General features: G+C 34.0%; 1 protein-coding gene across 1 annotated transcript in view; it reads right to left on the bottom strand.

Annotated features, from left to right (window-relative positions):
* Positions 1 to 15,922, bottom strand: part of LOC131856345 (multisubstrate pseudouridine synthase 7-like) — a 144,631-nt gene that overhangs the window by 98,092 nt on the left and 30,617 nt on the right. The window contains exons 6-13 of the mRNA XM_059208040.1: positions 12,820 to 12,892; positions 12,515 to 12,571; positions 10,764 to 10,843; positions 10,575 to 10,637; positions 10,349 to 10,436; positions 10,083 to 10,185; positions 9,809 to 9,912; positions 2,092 to 2,165 (exon numbers count right to left, since the gene is read on the bottom strand). Coding sequence (XP_059064023.1) covers positions 2,092 to 2,165; positions 9,809 to 9,912; positions 10,083 to 10,185; positions 10,349 to 10,436; positions 10,575 to 10,637; positions 10,764 to 10,843; positions 12,515 to 12,571; positions 12,820 to 12,892 — 642 coding nt within the window. The remainder of the gene's footprint in view (positions 1 to 2,091; positions 2,166 to 9,808; positions 9,913 to 10,082; positions 10,186 to 10,348; positions 10,437 to 10,574; positions 10,638 to 10,763; positions 10,844 to 12,514; positions 12,572 to 12,819; positions 12,893 to 15,922) is intronic.

Genomic DNA, 15,922 nt, shown 5'->3' with positions numbered 1-15,922 from the left:
ACATCCATAACTGACTTTTGAACATTAACTAACCCCAAACTAATCAATTTTGCTCAATATGGCAGTTTTATAAGAAAGTTGCAATGATAACTTTTTGTCAACCTTTGACAATTTTTCCACATTTGACATATGACCATAAAATGACTCAAACACACTTGAAATTGTCATACAAGACCTTATTACATTGCAAAAGACTCAAAACACAAAAACAAAAAACCACATTTACACAATTGCCATGGTGCTCCTGTCAATTGGCCTAGGTGCTCCTGCACCGAAATGATATTCAAAGAGCTGGATAAGAGGGTCGGCTTGGCAAGCAGCCACCTCCCTACAGCTGTAGACAAAAACTCTATAACCAGTCCCAAACACTCTTCAAAATTGCTGTCTAGTCTTCACACAAATCATCCTTATGTGCCAATTATCACTTGTGCAAAGATCCTTCAAAATGTATCCAAAGCCTTCACAATCAAGGCAATTCGGCCACACACATAAGCAAGTAGGTGGCTCAGATTTGTATACCAAACTAATTCACTTTGAGCTCCATGGAAACCCCTGATGGCTAGAGTTCCTCTTCAAACCCTTGGCTGATGGCTGGAGTTCCTCCTCACACCCTTGGCTGATCTCTCGCAGCTGTAGATGTGCAACAACAATGGAGGTTTCCATCTCCAAAGTCCTCAAAACCACAAGCTCCTCAAGGGAGGCAAGAAAGAAAAAATTTTATCCAACATAATAACTTTGCCCCTAAGTTTGCCTTTTTAATACTTCTCCAGAGTTACACCCTAGTTAGGGTTAAAACCTTATCACCCCAAATCAGATTTTATGAATAGACTAATGATCAGTTTTTCAATTCTTCCCTTTACGAGCGCTCACCTTATGTTATATGCCTTTTCCACTTAAGTCACTCTTTCATATCTCACTTCCCCTTTCACTCTCTCTCTAGGAATAAGACACTTAGGATAGATGAAAACTTACTATTATTAATGTGTTTTTTAGTGACCCAAGGAGAGATTATGAAATTCAATGAGGCTTAACTAGAGTGATTAGCTTAAATGCTCTAGCCAATCAAGAAAGAAACCTCCTGACATATTTTTAATGGAGAGCAACCAGCCTGGGTCCTCTATCCAGCCTGTTAGTCTACAAGGACCATTAATAGACTAACCTTGTAAGCAAAACTGGCTAAGGAGGGGGCATTACAAAGGCCCCCTTCACTAAGGGTTCAACATTAACACTTTATTACCTTTCCAATGAGCTATTAGACTAAGTTGTCTTTTTATTATTCTCAACATTAGACAACATTAGTGAAATATAAATCAATTATTCAATGACTCCCCCAAGTTGCAAAAGCATTGAAACTGAACCGGATTCAAACTCTGATCACATTGGGATGATATTAAAGATGAAGTATGATGATCGGAGCCAACCAAGTGAATTACTAAATACATGTACTCTCCAAGAACTTTGGAGAACACCCCAAGAGTCCGAAAACAATCGTCTAAGTGTCATAAGGATCCATAACACCAACTGAGCTCAACGCCACACACAAAAACGAAAAAATATTGAACCTATATCCTCCAAGAAGTTTGTTAATTCTCCCAAATTCACCTAGAGGCTTAAGGGAAAACTCACAAACTGGCCCATAGCTCACAAAACGATGTTGCGTAAAATGGGGAAATTACATTGCAAGTGCAATAGAAAAGGAACTAGCTTCTAAGAGGTTTTTGGGTCTTACGAGGTTTCTGACAGAGTTGGCAAAATTTCTAACACAATAGTCTAATATAGAAAGTTAGACACAGTATTACACCGTAATTTGTAATTTCTAACAAAATGCCCTTTAACCAAAACTTTTAAGGGAATGATATTTTGCATCCAAGCCAAATTTCTACCAAACACACAACAAGAATTATACAGAATTGGGCTGAAGAATATCCACTTTTACACCATAGCCAAATATAATGATCCATCGGCGTTAACATTTAAGCATGAAATATAAAACAGAAAGATTACACTCATTATAGTATTTGAGAGAAAACGTAATTTAACAAATTGCAACATGCAATGGATTGAATTCATATGCTATTGGACATAACTTACATCATTCTCAGTGTTCTTGGAATACTACAAATGGCTTGAAGGTAATTGTTCGGATTCTTCTTCAGGCATGTAAGCTGCATTACAGAAAACATTCAAATAATCATTATTACACTGATAATCTGATTTTGATATCATCACATGTACTTATAACACAAACTGTTATGCCACAAAATTGACCACTCCAATAAGGAATACAAACATCATTACGCACAAGGATGTAAAACAACAAGATTCTAGTCAGAATTAAAGACTCCACTCGATTTTGCTGGATAAGCATAGCTCCATTATTCAAATGAGAGATGCTCCTAGTTGGGAATCAATTGCATAATTATGTCCCTTTTTTGAAATTATGAGATTAATTATAATCTAATATTTTGTCAAAAAATGTAACTTTATATTAAAAGATAACTTGCATTAATTATTTATAAAGGTGTTTTTAGGTGATTTAATAGTGTCGGCAGTCACTAGACCCATGGTGCAAAAAGGTGATATAAAAAAAACTTTATTGTTTTTTTGTAACTTTGGAAAGATAATTATCAAAATAATGATATTATTATTCTATTTCCTCAAAAAGTTATGAAAGGCAGGAATGTCTTCAAAGAGGGTCTTCATGCTTTTGGAAACAATTTTATTTTCCCAAGAATAAGCTTGCATTATTATCTTCCCGAGTATGAAAAGCCCTATAGATTTGTGAAGCTCTAAGGATGATAAACCTCAAGCTTTCAATGTAGATCCACTCAAGGATTGTCAATGTGCTCCAATAGATAAATATTTCCAGATTTTATGTTTTCAGTTTAGTGTTAAGGATTTTTTGTTTTGTGAAATTTTTCTTATTTCTTTTGTTGGCTTCATGTTTATTGTTTCAGTTATGGGTTTGTGGTTTTTTTCCAATTATTGTTATTTCTCTAGCTTTGGTGATTCCTGAATATTTACAGATCTTTGAGACTTTTGGTGAGGTTCTGTAATATTTTCTTATAGCAAATTTATAAGTACTAGTTGTATCTTTTTAAGTCATGCCCAATACTTCGAAAATATTGGTTTTCCCCTTTTAAATTGCTGGTCTAAAATCTTCACGGTCATACCTTGCTAGGCCAATTCACTTTAGAAGTCTATATTATTAATTCATGTTTTAGAAATGGAAAAGGTTGTTGTATTAGTTTCTTATACCCATGCTAATCATCTAAAGATTGTAATCAAAATTTTTATTGGGTTGATATGTCATTTTTTAATTGTTGTGTAAAGGGAATATCTACCATCACACCTTTTTGGTGGTGCTTAAAATGGCAAGCTCTAAGAAAGAAATAATTTATGTTCGTTTTGTTGGGAGGGGTCAATTTTGAAGGAGAAATGATAATTTAAACCATAGTTTTAGAACTCGGTTTCAATGCAAACTCGGCAACCCAAAATAGGACTCAAACTTGAGACTTGGCAAAAACATCGGTTAGGACTTGGCTAGGACTCGACAAAGAAAAAATCGTAGTTTTACAAAAAAACAAAAACAAATTAATGCATTTAGAGAACATCAGAGCCATAATTCAAACATTACACGTGTCATATGATCTTCAAATACTCAATATTTGAAATTTCATCATTCATGAATCATAAATTCATAATCATACCCATAGTTTCAAACTTTCAAATTTATAACAGATTCATAAGTTTATAAATGTTTAGATATAATGATATGTCAAAATAAGAGAAACAACCAAATAAAATCTACATCTTCCTCTTTCCTCCCCCAATGTAACCCAATTCTTGAGGCCTCAAAGTAGAAGGTGCTACGAGAGGTGTTTGATGTTCTTCAAAATCAAAATTGTCTTCGTCCTCCTCCATTGCATCCAATTCTACTGTGTTTGCTTCTTTTGCTGCTCTTTTCTCCAATTCTACAAGATCTTCAATAAGGGGGACATCGTCATCATTTTGTTCACTGACAATCCATTCACGATATGGATCAATATCAACCAAGTCTATGGACTCATGTGAAACTCCCTCCACCTTTCTAGTTTGAAGGCGAAGATTGTACAAGACGAAGACAAGATCATTGAGGTGTTGTTGGGTCAACCTATTTCTCTTCTTTGTGTGAATATTCTCAAAAAAACTCCAAGTGCGTTCACACCCAGATGCACTACATGGCTAGGACAAAATACAAATGGCTATCTTTTTAAGATTAGGCATGCCAGCACCATAATTCTCCCACCATAAATCTACAAAAAATCATTTAGAAATATAAGAATTAAGTAAAAAATATAAGAATCAAATTTCTAATTTTTTCTTGTAGTATTGAACTAAATTTTTTACCTGGTTGTCTATCTCTCCTATCAATTGCTTGAGTTAAAGAAAAGAGTCTCTCCTTTCCACCCTTGTGGACCTTGAATAGATGAAAATTAAAATTAGATCAAATAAAGAAAATTAATTACTATGTATGTAAAATGGATGTTTCTAAATAGTCAACATAGCCAAATTCATAAATAAGATACATCAAATCTCACCTCCAACTCATCAAAAACCTTGTTTTTCAACTCACAATCAGGCGCCATTTTATCAATGCATGCAATAACACCTACCATGACCTCCTCATCAACCTTAAATGTATCAAAGAAGTCAAATATTGGGTTCAAGAAGTAGGCCAAGGCATGAATTAGCTAGTGGAGTTGGTTTGTCCATCTACAATCAATGATGCACCAAATGATTTCGTTTTTTTGTTTCCACCATAGTAATGTGAAATTGCCTCTTTGGCCCTATCTATGGCCTAAATAAATTAAACCCATTGGCATACCCTCTCCATCCACCTTACAAAGAACCCTAACCAAAGGTTCAATCAACTAAAAAAATGAAAACAAGTTTTAAATTATTAGAAAATTCACCTCTCAAAATAAAAAATAAAAACAGCAAATAGATAATCTTATATAAATTTTATGTTTGTGTTTGTTAATTACCTTGATTAACTCCCCTCCATTTTTTGTTGAATGTGTCATCAAAAACTATACTTCCAAACTTCTCCCATTTAGCTTTCTTAGAAAATGGAGACTGCAACCAAGCATTAGACAGAAACATTTGTTTGAGATGAAGAGTGACACCAAGAATGCTTTGCAATGTAAGGAAGTGGCTAGCAAATTGTCACTCCTGGTCCCACAAGGTACTTGTCATTTGTGTGTTTCCTCATCAAAAAAAGCACCCAAATACGGTTGTAGATAAATTTGGTAACATTTTTAGCATCTTCAACCACACTTTACATCCATCCAATCTTGCCAATGTTCTCTAACAAGTCCAAGAAATGTGCAACACAAGGAATCCATGAAATTGTAGGATGCCTCTAAATAAGGAGACTACCTACAACTACATAGGTAGTTGCGTTGTTCATGATAACTTGGACAACATTCTCACCACCAACCTCCTGGATCATCCCAGCTAATAAGTTGCACAAAGTCTCAGCAATTTTGACTTCATATGGACTTGAGGAATAACAATGCACCATTAAAAGCCACTAAAAAATTTAGGACAGTCTTATTCCATCCATTTGATAAGATGCTGCAACCTTTTCTCTACCACAATTTTTTTTGGTCATCAACCACAAGCCATGTAATTTTTACGGCTTCCTCCAGCAATGACCTACTCAAATCTCTAGCTGTTAGAGTCTTAAACACCTTGTAACTGTCAACACATTCACCAAACCTTCCCAATATGGGGTTGTTCACCACATTGAAAGGTAAATCATTATAGTACCAAAAATTTGCTGCTCTCATCCTAGCTTCATGATGTTTTTCTTTAAACCATCTCATACCTTCAAGTGAAGGTTGTGCTCCTAGAACATTGCATAAAAAATAATTAATCCAGTCCTAATGGAGGAATCTGGCTAGCACTAAAAGTAGAAAAAGAACCCAAGACTCACCAAAAGAAGAATGTGGTTGATGGATGCCTGAACTTGGGCTACCAAGGGAATCCGATGGTATAGAAATGGATACATTCTAATTCATTGTTGCTGCTAGTGCTTCCTTAGTCTTTTGTCTTTCTCTTTTTTTCAATTCATAATTACCCAGAAGGGCCTTCATCTCTCTAACCATCTCCAGAGTCGATGCAGGGCATATGTCCACATTATGTCCAGTTATAGTGGCAATGTGGTATATTAATCTATTGATTACCCCTGTCATCCATTTATTGCATTAAGTGCAAGTGACCTCACCCTTCTTATTTCCCGGTATCCCATACTTCCATGCAGCGTCTTTTCTATATGGCCTTGATGTTGACATTGCTGCTTGAACATCTAAACATAAGAAAAATCAGTAGGTTTTTGTTAAAAAAAAAAATGATAATCAATCATTTGAAAAAAATAGATTTCAAAAACAAGCTAAAAATATTAAAAAATAGGTAAAAAAGGAAAAAGGAAAAAGGAAAAAGGAAAAAATTTTGCCAACATTTCCACATATTTTTCAAAAAAATCCAAATTTTCAATCAAAAAACGAAAAAAAAAGAGAAGAAAATCACTTACTTGGCTCTATTTCGATCACGTATGCTCCTCTTCTCTTCTTCCAACCCTATCTAGATGTGCAGAACTGTTTTTGGCAACCAAGAGCAAAGAAATGAGCAAAAAGTTAAAAAGAAATCATTTTATTGTATTTTGAGTATGTATGGCATGCAAGAGTCGTGCGTCGGGACTTGCGAGTACGACTCCAAAACTCGCACGAGTCCCTCCCCAGGACTCAGTGAGTCCATGTCTAGACTCACCAAGCCATGACTCGCTTGTACAAGGCCACTGGACTCTACGAGCTCTAGGACTTCTGAGTTTGCCGGGTTCTAGCGATTTTTGGGCGAGACTACAATCTATGATTTTTGGGCGAGACTATAATCTAACCACAGCCTCCTACTAAGATTTGTGATACCCTTTTCCTTTTGAACAAAGTTGCTAGTTTGGGTTCAAATTTGAGTTTGAGGACTTGGTTGACCACTTCAGCAAAATTTCTGAAAATGGATTTAGGGTTGGTTAATATATATATATATATATATAGATAGATAGATATATATGTATGTATACATATGTGTGTATATATACATATATATACAAATATATATACACATATGTATGTATGTATATATACATTAATATATATACAAATATATATATACATATATGTATGTATGTATATATATACATAAATGATACATACATGCATACATGATACATGTATACATATGAAATTAAATTATAGTACAAAATAAAATAGCCAAATGTATCATTTATTAAAATAAAATTATTTTATATTAAATTTAGAATTAATATAAATATTTTAAACTTATTAAATTAAGATGTATAAAAAGTAAAACAATGTTGTTAAATTTGAGAATATTATAAGAAAGATATATCAAAAATTTAATTTTAATTTGTTAATTTATAAATAATTAAGTTCTAGTATTTTTAGAGGAAGGGACTTAATTTTCATCACAGGGCACGAGCAAATGGAGTCAAGGCACAATGAATTTCATTTCATGCTGTTCAATTTCATTAGAAGTGCAGTCCTTTGTTGCCGCGGCGAACCCAGTGCCACAACAAACCCACACCTAGACCCAGCACGAATCTGGACCTGCATCCAGGCTCCGGATGCCAAACCCAGTAGCGTAGCTTTTGAATGGCTGCCTTAAGGCAACGGCCCTGACATGTGGGTCCCACCACCCTTATTCTAATCAAAGGGAGAACACAGCCTTTGGGGACAATCTCTGACAATGAAATCAGCTTGGTGTTGTTAAAAAATATCTGGTAGATTCCTTGAATATTAAAGAGCTGTATTTTTTATGCTGTCACCCCTGTTTCAAGGTGAATCCCTACAAGGAAGTGTTGGTATTGCTGCAAGTTCATTTACCGTTTATTATTCTTTACATTCAAATACATATTCAGTAAGGATTTCAAATAGTTCAGTTTTGGGTAATTATAACTGGCTGTAAGGAAGTAATATTGCTGTTGGTATCAGTGGTAGCTTATAAAAATAGTCTTTTTATTATCAGAGTTTGTTTTCAGAATTTGGCATCTACAAGTTGACTGGATTAATTCAATCTTGCTGACCATATCATATCCAAGTTCACTTTTGCAGTAGTTTGGGAATGATTGAATATAAATAGATGTCTATAATCCAATGGATGATTTCGACAATAGTTTTGGGATTGAATTCATCAACAGTTCATCAGGTTTTTGGATCCAGCTTCCACACTGATTCATCCTACAAAGCATATTAGCCCAACCCAAATAATTTAAATCTTTGCTATTTGCTTACAATTTGTTTGACAAAATGTCTCCTTGCATTGCGATGCATAAATATTTGACATAATCTTATATGTGAATATTTAAGTGAAATAATTGCTTATCTTCTAATAATTGTAAACTAGATGGTTTACTGCCAATAATTGTTATTGAAAGCTCCTAGACGGTTCACCACCATATCCACATTAATGATTGTAGTCCTGGACAGTTTATTTGTTGGATCCTATTTTTATTTTCAATACTTTCCAGTTTCCACCATCTAGGCATGTATTGGAACCAAGTGAATTATTCTGTCATTTTGGCATTGATGCAATTATTCTTGCTTTCAGCCAGTTTTTCTTGATCAGAATTTGCATTCATTATCAGCCAGTTTGTCTTTATCAATTCTATGTCTCGATCAGTTGGCCAAGTTTCAATTTTACATGTGCTATAGTATCAATACAGTGTACCTACAATGAAATCAACATTTTGAACCAAGTTTCAAGTTTATATGTAGCTGCTACAGTGCTGCAAGAGTAAATATCTTCCATATCCATCGCTGTCATGTTGAATATTGGTAACTTCAATCCTACTATAAGAGTACCATATGGTGCACGTCCAGCTGTACATCATTTTGGAAATCATCATAATATATAAGAATTTAGTATTTTCTGATGATAATTTATAAAAATCAAATTTGTTAGGTAATTTGGGTAATAAATTTTTGGCCAGCTAATTAGAAGATATAATAGTCCTTGAGGGCATAACTACATGGACTAGGGTTTATTGTTATTCTTATATATAACTACTACAAATCAGATATGAAAATGAAAATTCAGTGGTAGATCAGCTAACATACTTGTGATTTTGCTATATAAAATTCAGATCCACAATTATATTTCATTAATTTGCATTTGAAGGTGTCATCCAAATTATATATCAGCTTGTAAAGCTTTACATTCACAGTAAAGAGTTGCACAATTGTTTGACAAGAATTTCAAATATCCTACATTGCTAACCAGCATTAATTTCAGACATCTATTGTTGTTCTAGGGTTTCAAACTTGTTGTTCATGAATAATCAAACCTAGATCAGCAAGCTTACTTGTTGTAAGCTGTTATCTACATGCTAGATCTGCTGTTTTCGTGATTTTCCAGCCATTTTAAGTTGTGATCAGCATCTAGTTTAATTTCAGTTTGCTTCTGTTGTTTCATTCTTGTTTCACAAATCAAAAAAAATCAAAAAATTGCATGTTCCACGTTAATCCCAAATGGGGACATTACACTTCCACACTCAAACAAACCAGATCCTAGTTCAAATCCTGCACTGGCAGACTGGAGCTATAAACCATTGCCAAGAAATGAAGTAAATACTCAAAACGAGATAGCTATCTGTTAGCACAGCTTTATAACTATCTTTAATATTTTTAACAGTGATGTGCATTTACATATTTTAAATAATAGGTAATGCTCATAACTGGAAGCCACTTACAATTGCCCTTTCAGCTACCAAATAGCGAGGCATCTGCTTCAATGTACCATTAATATCCATAGTGCTCTTATAATATTCTCTAGCTTCTTTTATATCTCTGCGCTGTATATATCATATGTAAAGGTTACAAATAAAATCAACAGAATACTGGATAAGCTTTAGCTTAAAACGCCCCAGATCATTGAACATTCATGTTAAAACATCAAAAACATTAATATATACAAAGAGAAGCAACAAAGTGTGTCACTGAATATCAAAATATAAGTTAGGATATCTCCATCTCGAGGATCAAGGATCAAGTCTACTGCAGTCTTCCATTCACCTCGTAGCAATGCTGCTCCAATAGAATGTGTAGGCACTGAACCACTTCCAAATCGCTATCAAAAATTAAATATGAATATTTAGCATCTGTCTCACAAATAACCATGACTATAAAACAACCATCAGATGGACCGTATCAATATGATCATATTAATAGCAACATAGAACAAACTGGAAAGCAGTGGCAGAAAAACTAAATTTCTACAAGATCAACAGAACCTGCAATCCAAAATAATTGATAAAGCCATTCTTTCCTAATCCTTCTGCTGCCTCCTTAATAATATCATGTCTCCCTGCAACAACACCACTGAAATGCAGATCACAATAAGAATAACAGTAGTGATAACAGAAGCCAGAAACCTATGAGAGACTGTTTGAAGGCTAGTCGAAGTTGACATTCATATGGCCATCATAATGATTCCCAATTAATGTATTTGTAGTTTACCGTAAAGTAATTGTGAATCGATTTCCTGAAAGCTGCCCAAGCACAAGTCCATCCTTCACATAACTGCATTCGTAACATATTAGGATTAAAGAGAGTAGTAGTACCGATCAAAATATGCGGAAGGCTGAATCAGTCACATTATTGGATCTTTATGGATCTGGGATAACAAAAGCCAAAATCTTAACATACCAGAAGTCTCCTACTTTGATACCATATAATCTCTTGTTCAATGCAGCTAATCTTGAAGCCTCCTGTTTGAAGATGGTAACCTGATCCAATCACAACATTAGGCTAAATCAGTTAAAATGAAAATTGATGGATTCACTACACACCTATGTACTCTAAATCCTGTGGAATCATCATACAGAAATGTAGTCTAGAGCTTGTGCCACCACTGAGATCGTCATCACCATGACTGATATTAAAAACTTGTTCAAAGTAAGGACAGCGATAAACAGTAGTTTGAGACTTCCTGGACATGAGCACTACTTTAGGCTATCAACCTTTGTTCAAACAAGTAATTTTAATATTGAATATTGTTAACTATCATTTAAGTAATTTTAATAGTGAACATTGTTAACTGCTGGATTTGACTCAAAAAAAAAAAAATTATTTGATTTGGACTCCTACAAAACTTGTGCATCCGGTTTACATGCATTATATATGGGGGAGAGATCCCTTTTTTAATATATCATGATATTGGGTTACACTTTTTGGCCAAACTTGACACTGAAATCAGCATTTTGCATCAAATCTTTACTTTGTAAAACCTATAGCAACTAAACCATTAGGAATTTGAAGAAGTAAAGTACTAATTTGTGAGATTTTTCATATAGATTCTAAATATGTATTTTTTTAAATAATTAGAAATCAATTGTCCATATTGTTATGTAACTTTTAATAACTCAATATTTACAGTAATCAACATTTTTCAAAAGTGGTACAGCTTGAGTTGGCCTAGTGGTGGAGAACTCGTGCTCTTGAAAGAGAGGTCACAAGTTCAAATCCCATAGGGGGTAGGGTATGTACATCTTATTGGCTTCGACCTATTACTGATCAAAAAAAAAAAAACATTTTTCAGAAGTGACATTTATTTGGTAATGCATAACATTTTTTATAGCAAAAAAGAAATTCTAATTTTTGAAATATAAAATTGTCACACCAATATCTAATGAATAGATATTTTTTCACAATTTTTTGTTACATATATTTAATTTAGTTAATTTTTTAAAACAGTAATTGTAATTTGGACAAAGGTGTATTCCGTAATGCATAAATTTTTTTTGTATGCATTTGAATTAACTTATTTTTGTGTTGAAATGAGGATATCAATACCTAGGGAAAAGATATTTTTTACGATTTTTTCTCTATTTTTCAATTTTTCCACGTGTGAAACACAAACCTTAATGTTCGATGAATAAACTACATTGATAAGAAATAAAACATAAATATATTAATGAAATTAAACATATTAAAGATTATACTATTTGGAAAGCTTATAATAAGGACTAAATACTTAAAAAACCAAAACTTCCAAATAAATTCATTTGACCCCAGAAGCTTATGTAAAAGTGGTTTTTTATTAGCATTTTGATAGGTGCGAAGAAGACTCCATAGCAAGTATGATTTAAAAGTAGAGAGGTTCTATCCAAGAAATTTTGATATAAGAATCTTTGATTTAACTCTCCTCAATTAATTACTTCAAATGGAACCTCTTAAAGCTCAAATCATTATATTTTCTAAAAACATGTATGATTTCAGAAAAAATCAGGATGTACCAAAAAGTGTAACTCAGTATTGTGGGATCACTGAAAAACAATGTAGAGCATAACTATTCCCATACCTTAAGCAAATCAAATGAAACCATAGCATCAACAAGAAATAATTACCAGATATCAAACATATAAAAAACAAGCAGAATTAATTTATTTCGTATCTACCCTTTGTGTTGTAACCGCTCGCTTATCTTTTGTGCCAGCAAATCCAAATGACCTGGTCTATTAATAAATAAGAGAGACATTAGCAAACAAATATGAAAGAAGCATTAAGACTTTGATTTCCTAAGATTGTCTCCAAATATATTTAATTTGCCCCAAGTTAAAAAAAAAAGCCTGGAGATAATTTGGTAATCCTGGATGTTTTCATATGTTGTAGGATAAATGCAAATAGACACCAAGTAAACATCCTTAACAAAGAACAAACATTGATTGCAGTAAGAATGTAGGCACTAACAGAAAATGCAAACCTGCACTCCAAGCATCTTCCCAATCACCATCAAAGCCTCTTGAGTGTCCTTATCCTCCTTACAAAGATGAAATCTGAATAAATCAACTACATAGAAATTAATCAACATATCCTTCTTACATCCAGACAAAAGGTGAAAGAATGCAACAAAAAACACATGCATATGCAGATAAATCTGACAGACAAATTTATTGAAACTTTTAAGATTCATATCAGACTAATTCCAGCAGCACATATCAAACATGAAAATCAGTAAAATATGCATTTGGTCTCTTCTTACACAGAACCCAATATTGATGTAATTTCTTATCGAAGGTGTGATTCAGGTATCCATCCACGTGTCCCAAAAGATGAAACTCTTTTAAATTATACAGTAATTATAGCGACCTTCACATTGGCATGCTTATAGATCTGATCTGCCACAAAGCAGAATATTGGAAGTAATAAAAGGATTACAAGAATTAGTAATGCAGGTATGGATTATTCTTGTAAACAGAATAAAAATCAAGATGGAAGACAGCTCCGAAAGATACGAACAGGAAGCAAGGAGAGATCACTACAAAGGTTTACAGTCAACAGTTAAATCTTAAACAGCAGAAACAATATTGAAAAGTTTCAATGTGATTACATTTGCTTCCATGGTAAATAAAGGAACCATTCCACATCCATCTACAAAGTCTATATTTTTGCTTATCTTTGTATAAAGTAAAATTAAAATTCTATAATGCATATTGGAAATGTAATTTGCCTTCTTGCATGTATAAGTTGTAGCTCCATTTATTACTCATTATATCAGAAGGTGGCTTGAGACTGGAAAGTACTGTAAGGTTTGTATATGGCAGTTGAAATGTGCGTTTATGCCATCTAATACTTTGGAGTGATTCCAATCAGGCTGTGCCTTGTCCTTGTTATGTGCTTTGGAAAAGCTCTTATGGCAAATAAGGGCAGTGGTAGGGATTAGCTTTGTCCAGGAAGTATGCCAATCTGACTTCCCTTTAAAAAGATATTCAGCTTGCAATGTCCCCACTTTGAAATAGAATTTAATGACAAATAATAATAATAATAAAATTAAAATATTAAAAAATATAATCAGATATAATTAAAATTTAATTAGGTTAATGAATGGTCAAAAGACATAAAATGAAAAGTTGTGACTCCCTCAAACATGAGATATAAAAGGGAGAAGAGAACCTCATTGAGCAGGGAAAATTTGGGAATCAGAAGTGCAGATCTGATTGTGAAAGGTTGTGTCCCTTTCAAAGGGCAGAAATATTGCACTCTTTCAAAGGGTGCTAATGGTGAAAGGGTGTGTCTCCTACCAAAGGGCATACATGATGAAGAGGTGTGACCTCTCCCTCACATTGAGAGATATAAAGGAAAGGAATCAAAAGCCTCTAGTGACACCACCATTGATCAGATCAGATCAAAACTGTTATCAAGTTACAGGCAATAACATCCTTGTTCTTGGTGGTATGCATGGGGATGTGCTTAATTTGTATGCCTAACATATGACGCATGATAATCTTCTTATGCAGAATTTAATAGTAATATTAATATAGACTGCAATATGTATGACAGTATAATAATGCCTTTCTATCCCTAACTGTTCATATGACAATTAAGTAAATTATATGATGGAGTTTGTAATACCTTTCAATTCCACCATCCACTTATGGAGAGAGAATACAAGGAAGCAAGAGCACTAGGCTCCAGCAGGTATGCCAACCCCAAGTGTGGGCCAAGAGGCCAAGTTGGCAAGGTCCTTGGTGTTTTTGGGTGAAAGATGTGATGTCCCCATCAAATTAATACCATTTGGTGGTATTAATGAACTTTTCTTATTTTATATTAGTTCAAATAATGACTAATATATTATAATAAGAGTTCAATATTGGCTTTTTCAATAAAGATTAAAAATTAAATATTAGTTGCTTAATTATATTGCCTAAACTATTATTTGATTTTTAATCCCTGCGGGAGTTGGTTTTCATACGGGAATTTGTGTCTTTTAAATAAGAATTTGGCAAGGAGGGGATAAATGGAAATTTATTAAATACAATGCTTAGAAGATAAATTGACTATCCGTGTGATAGCAATACGAGTTGAATAATTCCTTTCGACAGCCTCAACTGGCCTATTGGAATTGCGAAGTGATTAATGTCTGCAGAATGACCCAATGGCGTGAATATTGTGCGTAATACGGAGAAACCTATCGGAGCTTGGTGGAGGGTTAACGCAGACTTCACTCATTTTTGGTGTACAAACAGCGTGCAAACTGCATTCCTTTCTGCGTATTCAGAAAGGCACGCAACTCCCTTCATCCGCAAAAACCCGATATCGGGTGTGGTCTTTGTCAGATGACACGCGAACTTCAACCCTGGCCGCGCATTCAAGAAACGGCACGCACTTCTATCATTCACAGAAACCCGATATCGGGTTTGGTCTGGTTATGATGTTTTCCTCTTGCTCGCGTGAACTAGAAAGACCCGACAATGGGTGTGCCCAAAGCGTGTTCCTGCAAACACGATTAACCAAAGCCAAGTAGCAGGTGTCGTGAGGGAGGCGGGTAAACATATACCAAGGAGCGAAAATCATATTGCATTCATTAACGGAGGGCCATCTGTTGTGCGTTTCACGGAGAATGCATTAAGACTTCCAGTTAGTCTTCAGCTACGAGAATAGGCATCAACAGCCTTGCAAATTACAAGTGCACAGTGTGATACCCGATTGAATGTTGAATAATGACTATTAATAAACATTGTGTTCTCAATTAAACCTTAAAAGTTAATTTGGAATTGTATGGGTTAAATCATTCCATAGGCATTTTACTACATATCTGTATAATCTAGACAAACACATCTATTTGCAATCAGACTCAGTAAGGAATTTTACAAAACATGCTGACTAAGGAATGTAGCAAACTGACTTACTTTTCTGATTTTTGTATTCTTTGACCAGCGAGAAGGAAATTGGTTTTGTTTGTTTGTTTTGTGGTTTTTCACTTTTTTTGTGTTTTTGCAAAGTATGTATGCTTGGGAATTTAAGTAATGCAATTGAAAGATAATAATAAACATAAGCTAATGACTAAATTAAATTTCAGATTGACT

This window comes from Cryptomeria japonica, chromosome 7 (assembly GCF_030272615.1).
Source record: "Cryptomeria japonica chromosome 7, Sugi_1.0, whole genome shotgun sequence".
NCBI classification, from domain to species: domain Eukaryota; kingdom Viridiplantae; phylum Streptophyta; class Pinopsida; order Cupressales; family Cupressaceae; genus Cryptomeria; species Cryptomeria japonica.
This window is presented reverse-complemented; position numbering and strand designations above follow the sequence as displayed.